The sequence below is a fragment of the Pristiophorus japonicus genome, chromosome 1, assembly GCF_044704955.1.
Source record: "Pristiophorus japonicus isolate sPriJap1 chromosome 1, sPriJap1.hap1, whole genome shotgun sequence".
Taxonomy (NCBI): domain Eukaryota; kingdom Metazoa; phylum Chordata; class Chondrichthyes; family Pristiophoridae; genus Pristiophorus; species Pristiophorus japonicus.
This window is the reverse complement of record NC_091977.1, coordinates 396,737,174-396,756,422: the sequence shown is the minus strand read 5'-3', so window position 1 is coordinate 396,756,422 and position 19,249 is coordinate 396,737,174. Positions and strand designations below refer to the sequence as shown.

Genomic DNA, 19,249 nt, shown 5'->3' with positions numbered 1-19,249 from the left:
AATCTTGATTATTTCTGCTTCATTATTTGTTTCAGTTTTAGACAATGGCAGCTATATTCACAAAGTATGTCCAATCTTGTGCCTTAATTAAAATAATTTGCATGCTTCCAGCTAAAATTATTAGATTCTGACTGTTCTAATCTTTAAGGCTGGATTTTGCCAGCACTCAGAGGACGGGTTCAGAGGTTGGTCCGCTGTCAAAATCTAAAAGATTGACAGTGGGACGGAATTCCGCTCTGAACCCGCCTCCTTCTAAGTTTCCCAAGTGCCGACTCAGCCTGCGCTTTGCAGACCCGACACTAAGCAGGGATTGAGCCCATTCAAATAATTAAGAGGGTATTTAAGCATCACTTTACCAGCTACTAATCATTTTTCCAACTTTTGCACGAAGTTCCTAGCGCTCGTGGATCACGTCAGGTAAGTAGGTCGGGTTGTCAACAATTCTCCATTGCTTTGAATAGGTGACAGCTGCAAAAGTGGTATAAATGCTACCATTTCACAGCTGTTCACTTTCCAATGTTAGAAGCTGGAGCCTTCAGGATTTGGAATACACTTTTGAGCTTTATGCAGTTTGGAAGTGTTTGCAGTGTACTCTCTATCCACTGTCACCTCCTTGCAACAACCTATCTTACCACTGACATCGCTTCTGTCATCTCAACTTCAGCTGCCATCTATTGCATCAGTATTGTTGCCCTTGAAAAAAATCTCACCTTGGTCCTCAGAATCTCACCATGATCAGCCCCAACACCAACATTACCAGGCACAACAGCAACACCAACAACACCACCAACCTTCTCCGCAATCACCTGATGCTGGATAGGACATAAGGCATCTGCACATGACCACATTGCTGCCCGAGATGCCAAGGATGCCTCACCATGGCTAGACTTACTTCACTTGACGCTGTACACCCTGGCTGCCACATAATGCACCAGGTTGGAACCACACTACATCAACACCATTAAGGATCCCCACAATGCCCAGGCCATTCCTTTCACACTCATCACCATTATGGGGGTACCATTATATCTCACCGTTCACTACAACTCACTAAGCCACTTCCAAAGGAGCACACAAATCTGTCCAGGAATGCAAAGTGTTGAAAATAAAGATTTCAATGTTTGACAACACATTAACAGAAACTTGACATGAACATTGGCCAAAATACCCAAGTGTGTTGTTGGTTGGTATGATTGGACAAGAATGAGGGTGAGTGTGAGATGTGGCTAGTGAGATGGGGATGTGATAATGTAGATAGAGAGAGGGGGATGGATGGAGGTGCAAGGTAAGTTGGTGTAAGGATGTGCAGGGGTAGGGTAGGAAAGGTAGAGCGATGTGAATAAGATGAATGGCACAGCAGGATGAGGTTGAATGTGGCTTTGCAGCAACTTTTCGTGATCTACTGAGATCATTGAAAGGTTTGCGTCACTGCAGTCAGCTCCTTCTGACAATATTTCTGCTTGTATCCTATGCAATGTGCCACCAGGCTGCGTTGGAGGTCCCTTCTGCCCATTGGAAGAGAATAGAACCTCCCTGCATGCTCTGGGGTGGTCCCTTCTGCCCATTGGAAGAGAATAGAACCTCCCTGCATGCTCTGTCTCCCTCCCTAAGCATATGGAGGGAGTCATGGGAGAGCCTGAGTGCAGCCGTGCACCTCTGTGCAGTGCTTGTCAGTATTTGCAGCACCTCAATGCTGCAGAACACTGACAGCACGACTGTCAAAATGAATCTGGTCATGGTCCCTTTAAGGAAACCAGCTGATGACCCGTCATCAAATGGCGTCATCAGACATGCTTCCTTTGAATTGACCAGGAACTTCACAGGGTGGGCTTAACAAGCCCCACCAAGACAAAATCACTTCAATAGAGTGCGATGGAAGCAGGATCGGGGTCTCAGTCCGCCACTTACCTCGGCCGCACTTAGCCCCCCTCGGTAAGTAAAATCACGGCCTAAGTAACTGAAACTGGCACTGTTGTGTATTTTTAAATCAAGTCCATATTGAATCTAACGATCAAAATTTCATTCACTAAGTCAATTCACCTCTAAAACGTTTCTTATTTGTTAGTATTAAATAAATTGAAAATTGTTCTGTGAAATCTGCGGTGAATGAAAGAGGAATAAAGTACCCCTGAAATGTCTACTTTGAAGTTTTCAGTTGATGCTTTGTTACAGGGGTATATCATGGATGCTTAATAGTGGTGCTTAAACCTCCCTTATCCAGAACTCCCTTATCCGGAACCACTGCTCATCCAGAATCATTCCCTGCCACTGGGTGGCACATGCGCAGAACTCCGACATTAGCAAATTAAAGTCCTTCCTCGCTGCTGACTCCCGCAATCGCTGGCCTGACCCTGCGATCCACCACCGCCCCCATGATCTCTCTGCCGCACTCCCAGCCCAAGCCAGCCAGCCCAAATATCCCCTTGCTCAGTACCTGTACCATCCAATTTAACGTGATCACCCGTCGTCCGGAAAAATTCTTTATCCAGAACAGGCCAGGTCCCGAGGGTTCTGGATAAGGGCGGTTCAACCTGTACCACATGGAGTGATTGAGGCAAATAGCATAGATGCATTTAAGAGGAAGCTAGATAAGTACATGAGGGAGAAAGAAATCGAAGGATAGAGTGAGATGAAATAAGGTGGAAGGAGGCCCATGTGGAGCATAAACACTGGCATAGACTTGTTGGGCCGAAAGGCTTGCTTCTGTGCTATAAAATTCTTACGCACTTCTAGTTTTAAACGTGAAAGAGTACTGATGAGTCAGTTGAAGGAGGATGGGAACAGCTAGTAATCCTTGACCTTGTTTAGTCTGAAGCCATTAAACTTCATGGGGTCCAGAGCCAATGCTGAAGAATCCCAGAGAGACACTCCCAACTGTGTGTATACCACTCTGGTGAGTCTATCATGTCAATGAGATAAGACAAATACAAAGATGGTGATGGAGGATTCAGGGACGTTGGTTGATAGATGTAATTCTGTATGATTATATCATGCTGTTGTATGACTAGTCTATGGGACAGCTCTCCCAATGTGGGCACCAGTCCTGACATGTTTGTGGCGCGAGTTCTGCAGGGTAGACTGGGCTGATACTGCCTGAGTTTCATGATAATCTGATGCCAGAATCATTGCTGATAGACTTACCTGATGCTTCTCATTGTTCTGTTTTGTAGTGATTATTTACAATTGAGTGGCTTGCTAGACCACTTTTGTTATGTATATAAACATTGTAACTGTATAATACTTGCCACCAGCGGGCGCAACTGTTGGAGGCACAAGGATCACCTGCTCACCTCGTGCAAGGGAGTATAAAAGGTTGTCTGCCATGCTACTTGGGCACTCTGGAGTTGTATTAAAGAGACTAAGGTCACATCAGTTTTAGCTCACAGTACTCAGTCTTGTGCGGTTCTTCCATACTTAACAATTGCCGACGAGTAACAGATTATGAACTTTCACGCGGTCATGACTGCCTTTGGTATTTTAGAGAGATTTGTAGAGGGTGATGATTGCGAAGCCTTCATTGAGCGTCTTGACCAGTACTTCGTGGCCAACGAGCTGGATGGGGACGATAAAGCGATCAAGCACAGAGCGATTCTCCTCACCGTGTGTTGGTCCACAATATACGGCCTCATCAAGAATCTGATAGACCGGAGAAACCAACGGAGAAGACATATACAGAGTTGTGTACGCTGGTTTGGAACCACTTCAAGCCGAAGGAGAGCATCTTAATGGCCAGGTATTGCTTCTATATGCACCACCGCTCCGAGGGCCAGGACGTGGCAATTTATGTCGCCGACCTGAGACGCCTTGCTGGAACTTGCGAATTTGCTGGATTTTTGGGGGAAATGCTGCACGACATTTTTGTGCTTGGCATCGGCCACGAGGTCATTCTTTGCAAGCTGCTGTCCGCCGAATCCCTAGACCTGAGCAAGGCCATCATGATAGCCCAGGCTTTCATGTCCACGAACGACAATACCAGACAGATATCTTCTCAGCATCGAAGCTCACCGGCAAGTACAGTGCATAAAATAACATCACTAGCAGGCAGAACTGCATATGGCAGGGCCTACACGTCTGGAACTGCAAGACCTAGGATGACTCAAAGTCTGCCATCGGGCATGAATGCAAATCCATTAGCACCATGTTGGCACTGTGGGGGTAATCATCGAGCCCATAGTGTCGATCCAAGCACTACATGTGCAAAGGCTGTGAAACAATGGGGCACCTTAGCAAATGTGCAAGAGTGCTGCGACTCACCACGTGGCAGAGTTGGCAGAGGATGATCGATCCGGCGCGGATCACGCAGAACAAACAAGAGAGGCAACTCAACCCGAGGAAGAAGTGTATGGGGTACACACCTTCACCACCAAGCGCCCTCCTATCATGCTGAAAGTCAAATTAAACAGTGTTCCAGTATCAATGGAGTTGGACACGGGGGCGAGTCAGTCAATTATGAGCCAGAAGGCTTTTGAGAAACTGTGGGGCAACAAGGCACAAAGGCCCAAACTGAGCCTGATTCAGACAAAGCTGCACACCTACACCAAAGAGCTCATACCAGTCATTGGCAGTGCGACAGTCAAGGTATCGTACGATGGGGCTGTGCATGATTTATCACTGTGGATTGTACCAGGCGATGGCCCAACGCTATTCGGCAGAAGCTGGCTGGGAAAGATTCGATGGAACTGGGACGACATCAATGCACTATTTTCAGTGGATGATGCCTGGTGCGCCCAAGTGCTGAGCAAGTTTCCGTCGCTATTTGAACCAGGCATCGACAACTTCACAGGTGCCAAGGTGCAGATTCATCTAGTCCCCGATGCAAGGGCCGTTCATCACAAGGCTTGAGCGGTTCCATATATGATGAGGGAGAAAGTCGAGATCGAACTGGACAGACTTCAACGAGAGGGAATCATATTGCCAGTCGAGTTCAACAAGTGGGCCAGTCCGATTGTTCCGGTGTTGAAAAGCGGTGGCATGGTCAGAATCTGCGGAGACTACAAAGTAACGATCAACAGAGTCTCGTTACAGGACCAGTACCCGCTATCCAAGGCGGATGACCTGTTCGCAACGTTAGCAGGGGGAAGTCGTTCGCCAAGTTGGACCTAACCTCCGCCTACATGACACAGGAGCTGGCTGAATCTTCGAAAAGATTGCCGTGCATCAACATGCACAAAGGACTGTTTATATACCACAAGTGCCCTTTTGGGATTCGTTCGGCTGCTGCCATCTTCTAGAGGAACATGGAGAGTCTGCTGAAATCAGTTCCACGCACCGTTGTGTTTCAAGACGACATCCTGATCACCGGTCGTGACACCACCGAACACCTGCACAACCTGGAAGAGGTTCTAAGTCGACTAGACAGAGAGGGACTCAGGCTGAAACGCTCCAAGTGTGTTTTTCTGGAGCCAGAGGTCGAATTTTTGGGGAGAAAGATTGCAACAGACAGCATCAAACCCACGGACTCAAAGACAGAGGCCATCAAGAATGCAACCAAACCATAGAATGTAACGGAGCTGCGTTCGTTCCTGGGACTCCTCAACTATTTTGGTAACTTTCTACCCGGGTTAAGCACTTTGCTGGAACCGTTGCACATGTTGCTACGTAAGGGTGATGACTGGGTTTGGGGCAAGTCTCAAGAGACAGCCTTTGAGAAGGCCAGAAACCTACTTTGTTCTAATAAGTTACTTGTTCTGTATGACCCGTGTAAATGATTAGTGCTAGCTTGTGATGCATCTTCGTACGGGGTCGGCAGTGTGTTACAGCAAACCAATGTATCGGGCAAACTTCAACTGGTTGCATACACATCTAGAAGTCTGTCTAAGACTGAAAGAGCCTACAGTATGTTCGAGAAAGAGACGTCAGCATGTGTATATGGGGTTAAGAAAATGCACCAATACCTATTTGGACTTCGGTTTGAGCTTGAAACTGACCACAAACCGCTCATTTCGCAGTTTTCAGAAAGCAAAGGTATAAACAGTAATGCTTCATCCCGCATCTAAAGATGGCCACTAACATTGTCAGCATATGACTGTTATCCGCCACTGACCAAGCACGGAGAACTGTGCTGATGCGCTCAGTCGGCTACCATTGCCTACCACCGGGGTGGAAATTGCGCAGCCCGCAGACTTGCTTCTGGTTATGGATGCTTTTGAGAGTGAGGGGTCCCTCGTCACTGCTCGCCAGATCAGGACTGGACCAGCCAGGATCCTGTGCTATCACTTGTAAAAAGTTGCGTCAATGGGAGCTGGTCGGCCGTTCCCCACTCACTCATTGGGGCTCCCCCTGCAGAATTGTTAATAAATAGAGCGCTCAAAACCAGGTTCTCCCGAGTCCACCCAGATCTAAATGATCATGTGGAAACCCGGCATCACCGGCAAAACATGTACCACGATCGCGTGGCTATATCGCGTGACATTGATGTTAACGACCCTGTGTTTGCCCTGAATTACGGTCATGGTCCTAAATGGGTCCCTAGCACTGTCTTGGCCAAGGAGGGGACTAGAGTGTTTATAGTCAAACTATTGAATGGACAAATGTACAGAAAGCATTTGGATTAGACCAAACTGTGGTTCACCGATAATCAGGAACAACCTGAAGAGGACATCACCATCATCGATTCATCAACACACACCCAACCAGCAATCGATCTTGCTGTCAATCAAGAGGATGAACCCATCATTCCTAACAGTCCTATCAGACCAGCCGCGCTGCAGTGCAGCAATGGTCCGACCAACTCACCCATGCCAGAGTTTGAACTGAGACGATCAACCAGGGAGTGTAGGGCCCCACATCGTCTCAACTTGTAAATAATTTGTATCAAAGACTTTGGGGAGGGGGGAAGTGATGTTATGTATGTAAACATTGTAACTGTGTAAGACTTGCCACCAGAGGGCGCAACTGTTGGGGCCCAAGGGTTACCTGCACACCTCGTGCAAGGGAGTATAAAAGGTTGTCTGCCATGCTGCTTAGGCACTCTGGAGTTGTATTAAAGAGACTAAGGTCACATCAGTTTTAGCTCACAGTACTAGTCTTGTGGAGTTCTTCCATACTTAATAAGACATTAAGAGCCAACCACATAGTATGTACTGGAGTCACAATTAGACCAGAGCAGATAGGGGTGGTTGTTTCCGTTTCCTGAAAGACATTAATTGGGCTTATATGGCAGCAGCTAGCTCATAAACAGATTTAATGAATATTTCACAATTTGCCATGGTGATATTGAACGAGGTTGCTAGTTCAGTAGCATAAGCACTACACTACTGTATTTCAGAGTTTCATCCTTAAACCCTCCTCTTCATCACTTACATGTTGCCTCTTGTGATGTTATCTGGAAGCACAGGATTGGTTTTCAATTATGTTGTGACATTCAGCTCTATCAAAACCCTAATCCATATATTTATCAATTTATGGCTGGACTTCACCAAAGCTCGCTTTGCTCCTTCGTCAATTAGTAAAGTATAAATCATCCAGAATGCTCTGGCCTGTGTCCCCACCTGTACTAAGGCCTACTGTCCCATCACCCAACATACTGACTGCTGGTATCTCGAGGCACCCAGCAATGTAAAACATTAGGGTGGTAGTCACTTCTCTTCGACTATGAGCATTGTCCTGATGTTGTTGCTTGGTTCGAGGTCTGAAATCATGTCCTTTTGGTGATGCTTCTCTTTAAATACTGTCTCTCACCGAGGTGCAGATAGGTAGCACTTCAGCAACACACAGCGCAGTGGATAAATGGATAGTAACAAGTTTTCAATGCCTGTTTCTTACAGTCTTGCACTTTCTGGGCATTGCATCCGACTCTCTCTCTCCTCTAAAATATTTCGCACTCCAAATCTATGCTGCTATCTTCATCGAAAAGCTCTTCATTCACTAGTTTGGTAAACTACCCATGCTCTGCTCAGCCCTGGAACTCGATTTGCTCCCTCTAGTGCTTTTAAAGCAGTTTCAAATGTGCAAATCAAGTAAATTCTGAATAAACACTGGTAACACTTAAAGTTAATGAGTTTAAATACTAATTCAGGTTAATTATACTTACCACACACTTGAAATTAGGAATGATTGCGTCCTTATAGGAGTATGGATATAGTAGCATTTGTGAATATGCATGGAATGAAATGTATGCTTTAATTTGTTTCTTGTGTTTACGTAGGAAGCTGGCAACAGCCTTTACTTCTGGCTCAGATTCTGGCACGGGTCCACAGTATGTATCAGAGCAAGGATGCAAGGAAGCACCTTTACCTAAAATGTTACAGAAAACAATTATAAATGAAAGCTAGAGAAAAACAGAAACCTGGGAATGATTAAAAGGCAGTAACGTTATTGAGGAATTATGATGATGCCATGGACTAAGAGTCAAGCTTAAGTCGTTGATACCATGATTTGAACATGTAGATGAGAATAATGCCTAGAAATCACTCCCATATGTCTGAGATATCAAACACATCAATGCTCGAAATCTGAATTAAAACAGAAAGTACCAGAAATGCACAGCATCTGATAGGCTAACATTTTAAGTGTAATCCTTCATCAGAATTCCCACATTTTCATTTTTTAAGTATATGCTAAGTTTGAGAGGGGCATTTTATTGCACTTTTAGGCCTGCTTGTTCTGTTAGTGGCAGGTGTCATGGCAGATATAGATGACCAGAATGCTTCATGTTATTGTGTGATGATGTCCATACTGAAAGAATAATGATTGTGCTTTAATCATTGCACATTTATTAGGGGAAAATTTACTGAGATTGACAGAAAATAAGGCTAACAGGTAACTTTTATAAAAATTATAAGCAAAAATTTCAATAAAACACATTTTGCATATGAAACAATATTTTTTTTCACATTACTTCGAAGATTTCTTTTGTGAAATTTGTAATTGTATTAGTTTTACCATTTCTTTTATTTTCTTTCTTGCACTCCACTTTTAGTTTTAACATCTTTTACTTTTGATTTAAAAAGGGAAATATTTTAAAAGGAAATTCTAGGCGAGTTAATGTAATACCTGTCTTGGCAAAATTTGTTAGAAGTATTTTACAGGATATTACTAACATGCTCAAAGAATAAGGGTGAGGTTTTTTTTTGGCGATGGTACTTGTACATTGTTGCTGTGTCAATTAGAAAATAGCTAACTTGGCTTAAAACTATGCCTACAATATTTCTTTTATGTATTCATCTCAATGTTAGATGGATTTTCCCTCTCATGTTCAAATAGCCTGCTGATACTGTATTAAAAAATGGGTGTTTCTGTAAGGAAATGGTGAGTGTCTTATGTCCATATGTCCATATGATCAAGGGAGGGGAGCCAGAGAATACTCACAAGATAGATATGGATGAGCAAGTAAGGCCATTCAATTACTATTAATTAATATTAACAGTCGTCACACAGTAATGAGATTTTTGAAGAAGTGACTAATTGGATAGGTACTGGAAATACAGTAAATGTAGTGAAAATGGATTTTCATAAGGTGTTTGATAAGGTGTATCACAAAAGGCTTCTTAGAAAAATTCAGGTGTATGGTGCAAGAGCAAATATAGCAGCATGGACAGATGGTTGGTTGATGGACAAGAAACAACATTCAGGTAAATTGGTGTTGATCGGGTAGGAGAAGGGTTGGAGGTGGTGTACTCCAGAGATCAGTTAAATGTCCATTTTTGTTCTCTGCATACACAGATGATTTGGACTTGGAATTTGCAGATAATACAAAAGTAGGAGGTTTTTCAAACAGTTAGGAGGGCTGCAAAAAATTTCAGGAAAACGGATAGGTGAGCAGAATGGGCAGGCAGGTGACAGATGCAAATTCATGGGGATAAATGTGAGGCAAGACATTTTGGGAGAAAAAAACAAGGAGTGTTTAATGGAACGATGTTGAAGGGTCTAAATGAACAGAGACCTAGAGGTTCAAATATATAATTCCCTAATAGTGTGACTGCAAGTAGATCCATTAAAAAAAGGCTAGTAGCATTTCAGATTTTATGAATATGGGTATACAGTACAATAATAAAAAATGATGAATTTTATACAAAACATTAGTTAGGTCACAGTTAGAGTATTGTACAGTTTTGGATGCCCCATTATAGAATGGATATTTTCTATTTAAAAAAAAAATATATTCCTGGGATGTGGGTGTCACTGGCAAGGCCAGAATTTATTGGCCATCCCTAATTGCCCATGAGAAGGTGGTGGTGAGCTGCTTTCTTGAACCGCTGAAGTCCTTGTGCTGAAGGTACTCCCACAGTGCTGTTAAGGAGGAAGTTCCAGGATTAAGGCCCGGCAACGATGCAGGAACAACGATATATTTCCAAGTCAGGATGGTGTGTAACTTGGAGGGGAATGTGGAGGTGATGGTATTCACATGCACCTGCTGCCCTTGTTCTTCTAGGTGGTAGAGGTCGCTAGTTTGGGAGATGCTATAGAGTTGCTGCAGTGCATCTTATATATGGTTCATACTGCAGCCACGGTACGTCGGTGATAGAGGGAGTGAATGTTGAAGGAGGTGGATGGGGTGCCAATCAAGTGGGCTGCTTTGTCCTGGATGATGTCGAGCTTCTTGAGTGTTGTTGGAGCTGCCCTCATCCAAGCAAGTGGTGGGTATTCCAGCACACTCCTGACTTGTGCCTTGTAGATGGTGGAAAGGCTTTGGGGAGACAGGAGGCGAGACAGGAGGCGAGACACTTGCCGCATTGTACATTAATGATTTAGACGAGGGGATTAAATGCAGTATCTCCAAATTTGCGGATGATACTAAGTTGGGTGGCAGTGTGAGCTGCGAGGAGGATGCTATTAGGCTGCAGAGTGACTTGGATAGGTTAGGTGAGTGGGCAAATGCATGGCAGATGAAGTATAATGTGGATAAATGTGAGGTTATCCACTTTGGTGGTAAAAACAGAGAGACAGACTATTATCTGAATGGTGACAGATTAGGAAAAGGGAAGGTGCAACGAGACCTGGGTGTCATGGTACATCAGTCATTGAAGGTTGGCATGCAGGTACAGCAGGCGGTTAAGAAAGCAAATGGCATGTTGGCCTTCATAGCGAGGGGATTTGAGTACAGGGGCAGGGAGGTGTTGCTACAGTTGTACAGGGCCTTGGTGAGGCCACACCTGGAGTATTGTGTACAGTTTTGGTCTCCTAACTTGAGGAAGGACATTCTTGCTATTGAGGGAGTGCAGCGAAGGTTCACCAGACTGATTCCCGGGATGGCGGGACTGACCTATCAAGAAAGATTGGATCAACTGGGCTTGTATTCACTGGAGTTCAGAAGAATGAGAGGGGACCTCATAGAAACGTTTAAAATTCTGACGGGTTTAGACAGGTTAGATGCAGAAAGAATGTTCCCAATGTTGGGGAAGTCCAGAACCAGGGGTCACAGTCTGAGGATAAGGGGTAAGCCATTTAGGACCGAGATGAGGAGAAACTTCTTCACCCAGAGAGTGGTGAACCTGTGGAATTCTCTGCCACAGAAAGTAGTTGAGGCCAATTCACTAAATATATTCAAAAGGGAGTTAGATGAAGTCCTTACTACTCGGGGGATCAAGGGTTATGGCGAGAAAGCAGGAAGGGGGTACTGAAGTTTCATGTTCAGCCATGAACTCATTGAATGGCGGTGCAGGCTAGAAGGGCTGAATGGCCTGCTCCTGCACCTATTTTCTATGTTTCTAAAGCCAGCCTCTGACCTGCTCTTATTGCCACAGTATTTAAGTGGCTAGTCCAGTTAAGTTTCTGGTCAATGGTGACCCCAGGATAGTGGTGGTAGGGGATTGGTGATGTTAATGCCATTGAATGTCATAGGGAGGTGGTTAGACTCTCTCTTGTTGGAGATAGTTATTGCGTGGCACTTGTGCGGCGCGAATATTACTTGTCATTTATCAGCCCAAGCCTGAATGTCATCCAGGTCTTGCTGCATGCAGGTGTGGACTGCTCCATTATCTGAGGAGTTGCGAATGGAACTGAACACTGTGCAATCATCAGCGAGCATCCCCACTTCTGACATGATGGAGGGAAGGTCATTGATGAAGCAGCTGAAGATTAAAGCCTTAGACAATCTTCAGTGTAGATTCACAACTATGATGGCTGTGATGCAAACTGCAGTTACAAGGATAGACTTGAGACACTGGAACTAATTCCAGGGGAGCAGAGAAGGCCAAGAAGAGAATTAAGAGGTTTTTAATTATGAAGAGTTTTAATACAGTGAATATGGATAGACTCTTTCATTTGGTTTGGGACTTAGTGAGGCGGAATCATCAATTTAAGATTATCACTAAGAGAGTTAGAACAGAAGTCAGGAAAAAAAAATCTTTATTTAGCGGATGTGGGGATAGAGCAGAGAAGTGGGATTAGTTTTGGATTGCTCTAGCAAAGAACGTGAAGAGACGTGATGGACCAAATGGCTTCCTTCTATCCTGTAAACCTCTAATATCTTATCTTATCAGAAAAGGATCTTTCAGTTTTCAGTTCCGATGAAGTTTTACACTGAAAACATTTGTTGAACCGTGAGAGGTCAACTAAGTGAGACACTGATACACTGAGTTTTTACTGAAAGGAAATAAAGATTTTGGCCTGAATATGAGTTGGTGCTGAGAGAGTGAGCCTGAATCTGCAAGACTAGGTAGGCAATTAATTAAGAATCAGTTCTAATTATTTAAGTCCAAATTAGAACTATGGGAGCTAGGCTTGTGATATGTGTAGCATGTATGATATAGAATGTACTTGTTCAGCAAAGTTCCAGGAGGGGTACACACTCGAAGTATCGGAAAGGTGTGTTGCTTGAGCAGAGCAATGCAGGTGGCTACACTCTACAACATATATGGGGAGGAAGAAGAATACAGTAAAACAGTTAGTGAAGTAGATAATCACCTACAGGGAATGGAGGAGATGTTGTGGGTCTGGATTTGTCCAATAGGCACACAGTTTTCAATACCTGTGATGAGGAGCAGGACAGAGACTTACATGACGTAATCAAGAGCAGCTTCAAGGCTCTATGGAGCATCAGATTGTGCTGAACCAATGGAATTTAGGAGGGCATTTAGTACTGCTCCACATAGGGCAACTATATAAGGTTCTGGCTCATGGAATAGAAGGCAAGGCATGACTGAATTAGTAACTGGTAGGTTGGTAAACAGCAATGAATAGATGTATCTGGGTGGTAGCCATTTAGTGGTGTGCCACGGGGGTCAGTGCTGAGACTGCCAAAATTGCCCATCGCCGGAAACACGCCGCACCTACCGTTTCATCTGTTTTTACCGATGCGGTTGATGCGGTGGCCTCTTGAGCGAAATTCTGCTCTTGGGCTTTTTTTTTCCAGCGGCCTAGAAGTCGGTTATAATGGAGGTGGAAGTGCAGCGGTGAGTGGAGGTTCGCACACTAGAGGGGCAGAAGCTGGGGGCGGGTAGACTGTCCTCTGTTGTCACTCATCAACGTAGCGCTGATGACGTCATCACGCTGGCGCGTCACCACGTCTCTCCCCTTCACTTAAAGGGGAGAGTCGCTGCCATTATTTAAGTTAGGTCCACTGGGCCACCAGGGAGAGTTTCGGCCGGGCCAGCGGCCTGGCAACCTGTTGGTGGCCCGGCCAAACCCGGAGGCATAATTGCCAGCCCAACATGGCAGTCGGCCGACAAAAAAAATAAGATGGCGGCCTTGGCAGTAGGTCCTCGCCTTTTTGAGCACACTCCAAACACAGTGCACGGGCAGAAAAAGCTGCCGTTGGCACCGAGCAGCGGGAGCAAGATTTTCTCGGCTGAATTTCGCGATCGAGGGAGAGAATATCGGCGTTGCGTGCTCTGATGACGCACTTAGGATGGATCGGCAGCAGCAGAGCGGTAGTGGGGGGGGGGGGGGGGGGCAGGTCACTACTAGGATACCTCAGGAGCGGAATTTTCAAAATGGCGGCCATTCCACTCCCCAGTGTGGTCGCCGATTTCCGGTGGTAACAGTCCTTAAGGGACAGGGCAATTTCAGCCCCTTACTGTTCATGGTTTTTATAAATGATTTGGAGGAGAAATCATGTCCAAGATAATTAATGATGCTTATCAATGTGCATAAAATGGTAATATGCTTATGCTTCACAATAGGAAAAAAGTTTGAGGATTTGGTAGCTAGGATGCTAAAAATATCAGTAGTGTTCACAGGCAGTTAGCTGGTTGAACAGGATGTTGGGATGTATAGCTAGGGCTGCAACATATAAGTCAAGAAAGGTAATTTGTAAAGTATATCTGAATTTGGGAGCGGCTGCATTTGGAGTACAGCTTGAAATTTTAATCTCCTTATTTTAAAAAGGATATTAAGTTACTGGAGAGATGCAAAAGAGACATATTAGATTAATTTCAGAAATTAAGGGGGCAATTTCAACTCCCAAAAATGAGTGGTTTTGGTTTGGGTGGAATGTTAAAATATTAATAATATCAAACCTGAACCAAGCCTACCTTGAACAGGCCCTCTTTCAGTTTTAACGGATACGGGACAGGGAGCGGGCAATCAATCTGCTCCCAGGAGGTGATTTGCTCATTTAAATATTTTAATGTGGTTGTGTGCCTCAGATTTTACCTCCATTTAAAATGTAACACTGGCTGGCCGGGTTCTGGCAGCTAAAGGGAGGCGAGGACAGCTGGATCCAGTAGGTAAGTGCCTTTCCAGCAATGCTTGTGGGCCAGGAAGAGCAGGAGTGCTTCCCCCCAGCCCACCAAGCTAACCTGCTTCCCCTCCCACGATCGGCTGATCTACTCCCCCGCCTCCACCCCCGGCGATCCAATCTTCATTCCCCCACCACGATGCCCTCCCAATTCACAATCTCCTACCAACCTGGCCTTTCCGATCTCCCCCCACCCCAGTCTTTTCAATTCCTCCCTCCCTCCACTGCACTCTCTGGCTGCGGCCTCCAATCGCTCCCCCCCCCGCCCACCCCGCCCCTTCTGATCTCCCCCAACCTGGCCTCCTATCTCCCCTCACCCCAACTCCTCCGTCCTCCTATCTCTCCTTCCCCCCTTCGCCCACCCCCCTGGCCTCCTATCTCCCCTCCACCCGACCGGCCTCATAGCTCCCCACCCGCCCACCCCTGTGGCCTCCGATTTTCCCCACTCCCCTCCCCACCCCGGCCTCTGATCTCCTCCCCACCTCTCCCTTTCACCTACGACCTCGTCCCTCCGATATTCCTATCTGACTTTTCCGATCCTTCCCTCCCTCCTCTCTGCTCCGCTCTCCAGCTGCGGCCTAGTGCTGAAAGCCTACCACCAGACAGCCAGCCAGCTTCTCAATCTGGCTGGCTGCAGCTGGGAACAGAGACAAAAAATATTAATCAGGTCCTGCTGTTAAATTTGTCACGACCCGAGGGAAAGCCCTTCTTCCAATTTTCCCAAAAGCCTAACTATACCCCTGCTCCTGCATTCCCATTAATATCGGGCCCTAAGGAACAGAGCTAAAAGATGATGCTGGTTACCTTTAGACTTTTCGCTCTTTAAAAAAGACAGATGTGTGGTTTGTTAGAAGTATTTAAGATTATGAGGAGATTTTTCCACTGCATATGCAATTCAAGGACAAAGGTTCATCGGATCAAATTGAAGATAATCAAAAAAATGGAAAATTCAGCAAGTTGTTTTCATTCATAGGGTGATAAATATTAATAACGGACTACTAACAAGAGTAGTGGAACAAGAACCTATGATGGGGTTACACAAGGGACTGGACAAATTCTTCTCAGCAAATAGCATTCATGGTTATTAAATTTGGAAATGCATCTGGATAATTTGGGCTCAATTTTCCCCAGTGATTTGCAGCGTTTTATTGGTGCGCGCCGCTTTTTTTGGCCTAAATTTAAAAATTCAAGTTTCCCCAATCTTTGTGCGCCAGCGTAACTCAGTTAGTTACGATTTTTTTAGATTAGTTTTTTTTTTGCGTCATACCTGATGCGCAACCTGATGTCTGCGCCAGTTTTTCACAATTATGGAAGATTGGCAAATTTAAATTTCTCTTAGGACGGTGTATGTGACCACTCCAGAAAAACCTTTTGGGCATTTAAGAGAACCCAGCGCATATTAAAAAATTGACGCAGAAAGACGCCATTGTTTTTATGTGAAGTTTTGGAGGGAGTCAAGAACACACAAATATCCACAATCAAGCGTCAATTTTTAAAACTTAAAATGCAGGAAATTAAGTTTAATGGAATTCTTTAAGTTTTGATGTTTTAAAAACTGACACGCCACTAGCGAACATCTCCAAACCGGGCTCGAGGGTCGGAGAGTCAGCCGGCAGAATCGGTCACTCGCCCGTACACGGGCTCGGCTTGAAAAGAAGCCTGGGGTGGGGGCGGTGGGGGGCTGTGGAAGGCGAACGGAAGGCATCACAAGCCTACAACACACATCAAATGAAGCCAGGGACATGTTTCCCGATCATTGCACTTGCTCAGACCTGGGTGTGGTCCGTACTAGGGCGTCAATCTTGGGGAGGGAGAACAAAGAACCTTGTCCTGCCTGCCATTTTGAGCTTCTTGCAAAGGTAGCATTTAATCATGGGGGCAATACTAACAATGCCATACCTTGTGCAAGCCTTCTAAGATCATAAGAAATAGGAGCAGTAGGCCATACGACCCCTCGAGCCTGCTCCATCATTTAATACGATGCTGGCTGATTCGATCATGGCCTCAGCTCCACTTCCCTGCCCATTCTCCATAACCCCTTATTCCCTTATCGTTTAAGAAACTTGTCTATTTCTGTCTTAAATTTATTCAATGTCCCAGCTTCCATAGCTCTCTGAGGCAGCAAATTCCACAGATCCACAACCCTCTGAGAGAAGAAATTTCTCCTCATCTCAGTTTTAAATGGGCGGCCCCTTATTCTAAGATTATGCCCTCTAGTTCTAGTCTCCCCTATCAGTGGAAACATCCTCTCTGCATCCACTTTGTCAAGCCCCCTCATAATCTTATACGTTTCGATAAGATCACCTCCCATTCTTCTGAACTCCAATGAGTAGAGGCCTAACCTACTCAATCTTTCTCCATAAGTCAACCCCCTCATTTCTGGAATCAACCTTGTGAACCTTCTCTGAACTGCCTCCAAAGCAAGTACTGCACGCAGTATTCCAGGTGTGGCCACACCAATACCCTGTACAAATGTAGCAAGACTTTCCTGCTTTTATACTCCATTCCCTTTGCAATAAAGGCCAAGATTCCAATGGCCTTCCTGATCACTTGCTGTACCTTCATACTAACCTTTTGTGTTTCATGCACAAGTACCCCCAGGTCCCGCTGTACTGCAGCACTTTGCAATCTTTCTCTATTTAAATAAAATTTTCTCTTTGATTTTTCCTGCCAAAGTGCATAACCTCACACTTTCCAACATTATACTCATTCTGCTAAATTTTTGCCCACTCACTTTCACAGATTTTTTTGTATTCTCCTCACACATTGCTTTCTGCATGATGGTGCTGCGGAGGAGACAACTGATTTGACGTCATTGCATGAGGAACCTCAGAGCACGTAGGGTGATGGGCAGGAGGCCTTACCCACGTCGGGTATATCGAGACAGACGTTTGTACCTGCACCTGAGTGATGCAGACTGTGCCAGAAGGCTGCATTTCCGCAAAGAAGTTGTAACTGAGATCTGTGAGTTAGTAAAAGCAGACCTGCAACCTAGAAGTGTCAGGAGGACTGCTTTGTCGGTTGAAGTGAAGGTTACAGCTGCACTTTCATTCTATGCATCTGGATCATTCCAGGCTACAACTGGGGATGCGTGTGCCATTTCTCAACATGCAACATGTATCTGTATTCGGCAGGTGACTGCTGCACTATATGCCTGGAGGAATGACTACATAAAGTTTCCATGACTGCCCAGGCAATGCATGAAAAGGCTGTGGGCTTCTCCAGCATTGCTTCTTCCCAAAGATACAGGGCTGCACTGTCTTGCGAGCACCTTTGCAGGATTCCGAGATGTATAGGAAAAGAAAAGGCTTCCACTTCATTAGCTCATGTGTGACAACATGCATCGCATCATGTCAGTTGATGCAAGATACCCTGGGAGCACCCATGATGTCGCTGGAGAAATACCACCTGGGAGGACAGACGCACCAACATTAGTGTCCTCGACCAGACGAACATCTCCAGCATTGAAGCACTGACTACACTTGATCAGCTCCGCTGGGCAGGCTACATTGTCCACATGCCAGACACGAGACTCCCAAAGCAAGCGCTCTACTCGGAACTCCTTCACGGCAAACCAACCAAAGGTGGGCAGAGGAAACGTTACAAGGACACCCTCAAAGCCTCCCTGATAAAGTGCAACACCCCCACCGATACCTGGGAGTCCCTGGCCAAAGACTGCCCTAAGTGGAGGAAGTGCATCCAGGAGGGCGCTGAGCACCTCGAGTCTCATCGCCGAGAGCATGCAGAAGTCAAGCACAGGCAGCAGAAAGAGCATTCGGTAAATCTGTCCCATCCTCCCTTACCCTCAAAGACTATCTGTTCCACCTGTGACAGGAACTGTGATTCTCATATTGGACTGTTCAGCCAGCTAAGGACTCATTTTAAGAGTGGAAGCAAGTCTTTCTTGATTCCAAGGGACTGTCTATGATGATCCTGGGAGCACCCATGATGCGTTCATCCTTTGCGATAGCATTATATCTTCGATGTTTCAGCAGCAGCCAGATCATCATCATCATTATAGGCAGTCCCTCGGAATCGAGGAAGACTTGCTTCCACTCTTAAAATGAGTCTTAGGTGGCTGAACAGTCCAATACGAGAACCACAGTCCCTGTCACAGGTGGGACAGATAGTCGTTAAGGGTAAGCGAGGGTGGGACAGGTTTGCCGCACGCTCTTTCCGCTGCCTGCGATTGTTTTCTATATGCTCTCGGCGATGAGACTCGAGGTGCTCAGTACCCTCCCGGATGCACTTCCTCCACTTAGGGCAGTCTTTGGCCAGGGACTCCCAGGTATCAGTGGAGATGTTGCACTTTATCAGGGAGGATTTGAGGGTGTCCTTGTAACGTTTCCTCTGCCCACCTTTGGCTTGTTTGCCATGAAGGAGTTCCCAGTAGAGCGCTTGCTTTGAGAGTCTCGTGTCTGGCACGTGGACAATGTGGCCTGCCCAGTGGAGCTGATCAAGTGTGGTCAGTGCTTCAATGCTGGGGATGTTGGCCTGGTCGAGAACGCTAATGTTGGTGCGTCTGTCCTCCCAGGGAATTTATAGAATCTTGCAGAGACAGCACTGGTGGTATTTCTCCAGTCACTTGAGGTGTCTACTGTACATGGTCCATGTCTCTGAGCCATACAG

The 19,249-nt window shown here is 45.6% G+C and overlaps 1 protein-coding gene across 1 annotated transcript in view; it reads right to left on the bottom strand.

Annotated features, from left to right (window-relative positions):
- The window catches only part of cpa6 (carboxypeptidase A6), a 256,586-nt gene that overhangs the window by 34,351 nt on the left and 202,986 nt on the right, over positions 1–19,249 (bottom strand). Inside the window, exon 9 of the mRNA XM_070884632.1 lies at positions 8,033–8,235. Within this exon, the coding sequence (XP_070740733.1) occupies positions 8,033–8,235 (203 nt within the window). The remainder of the gene's footprint in view (positions 1–8,032; positions 8,236–19,249) is intronic.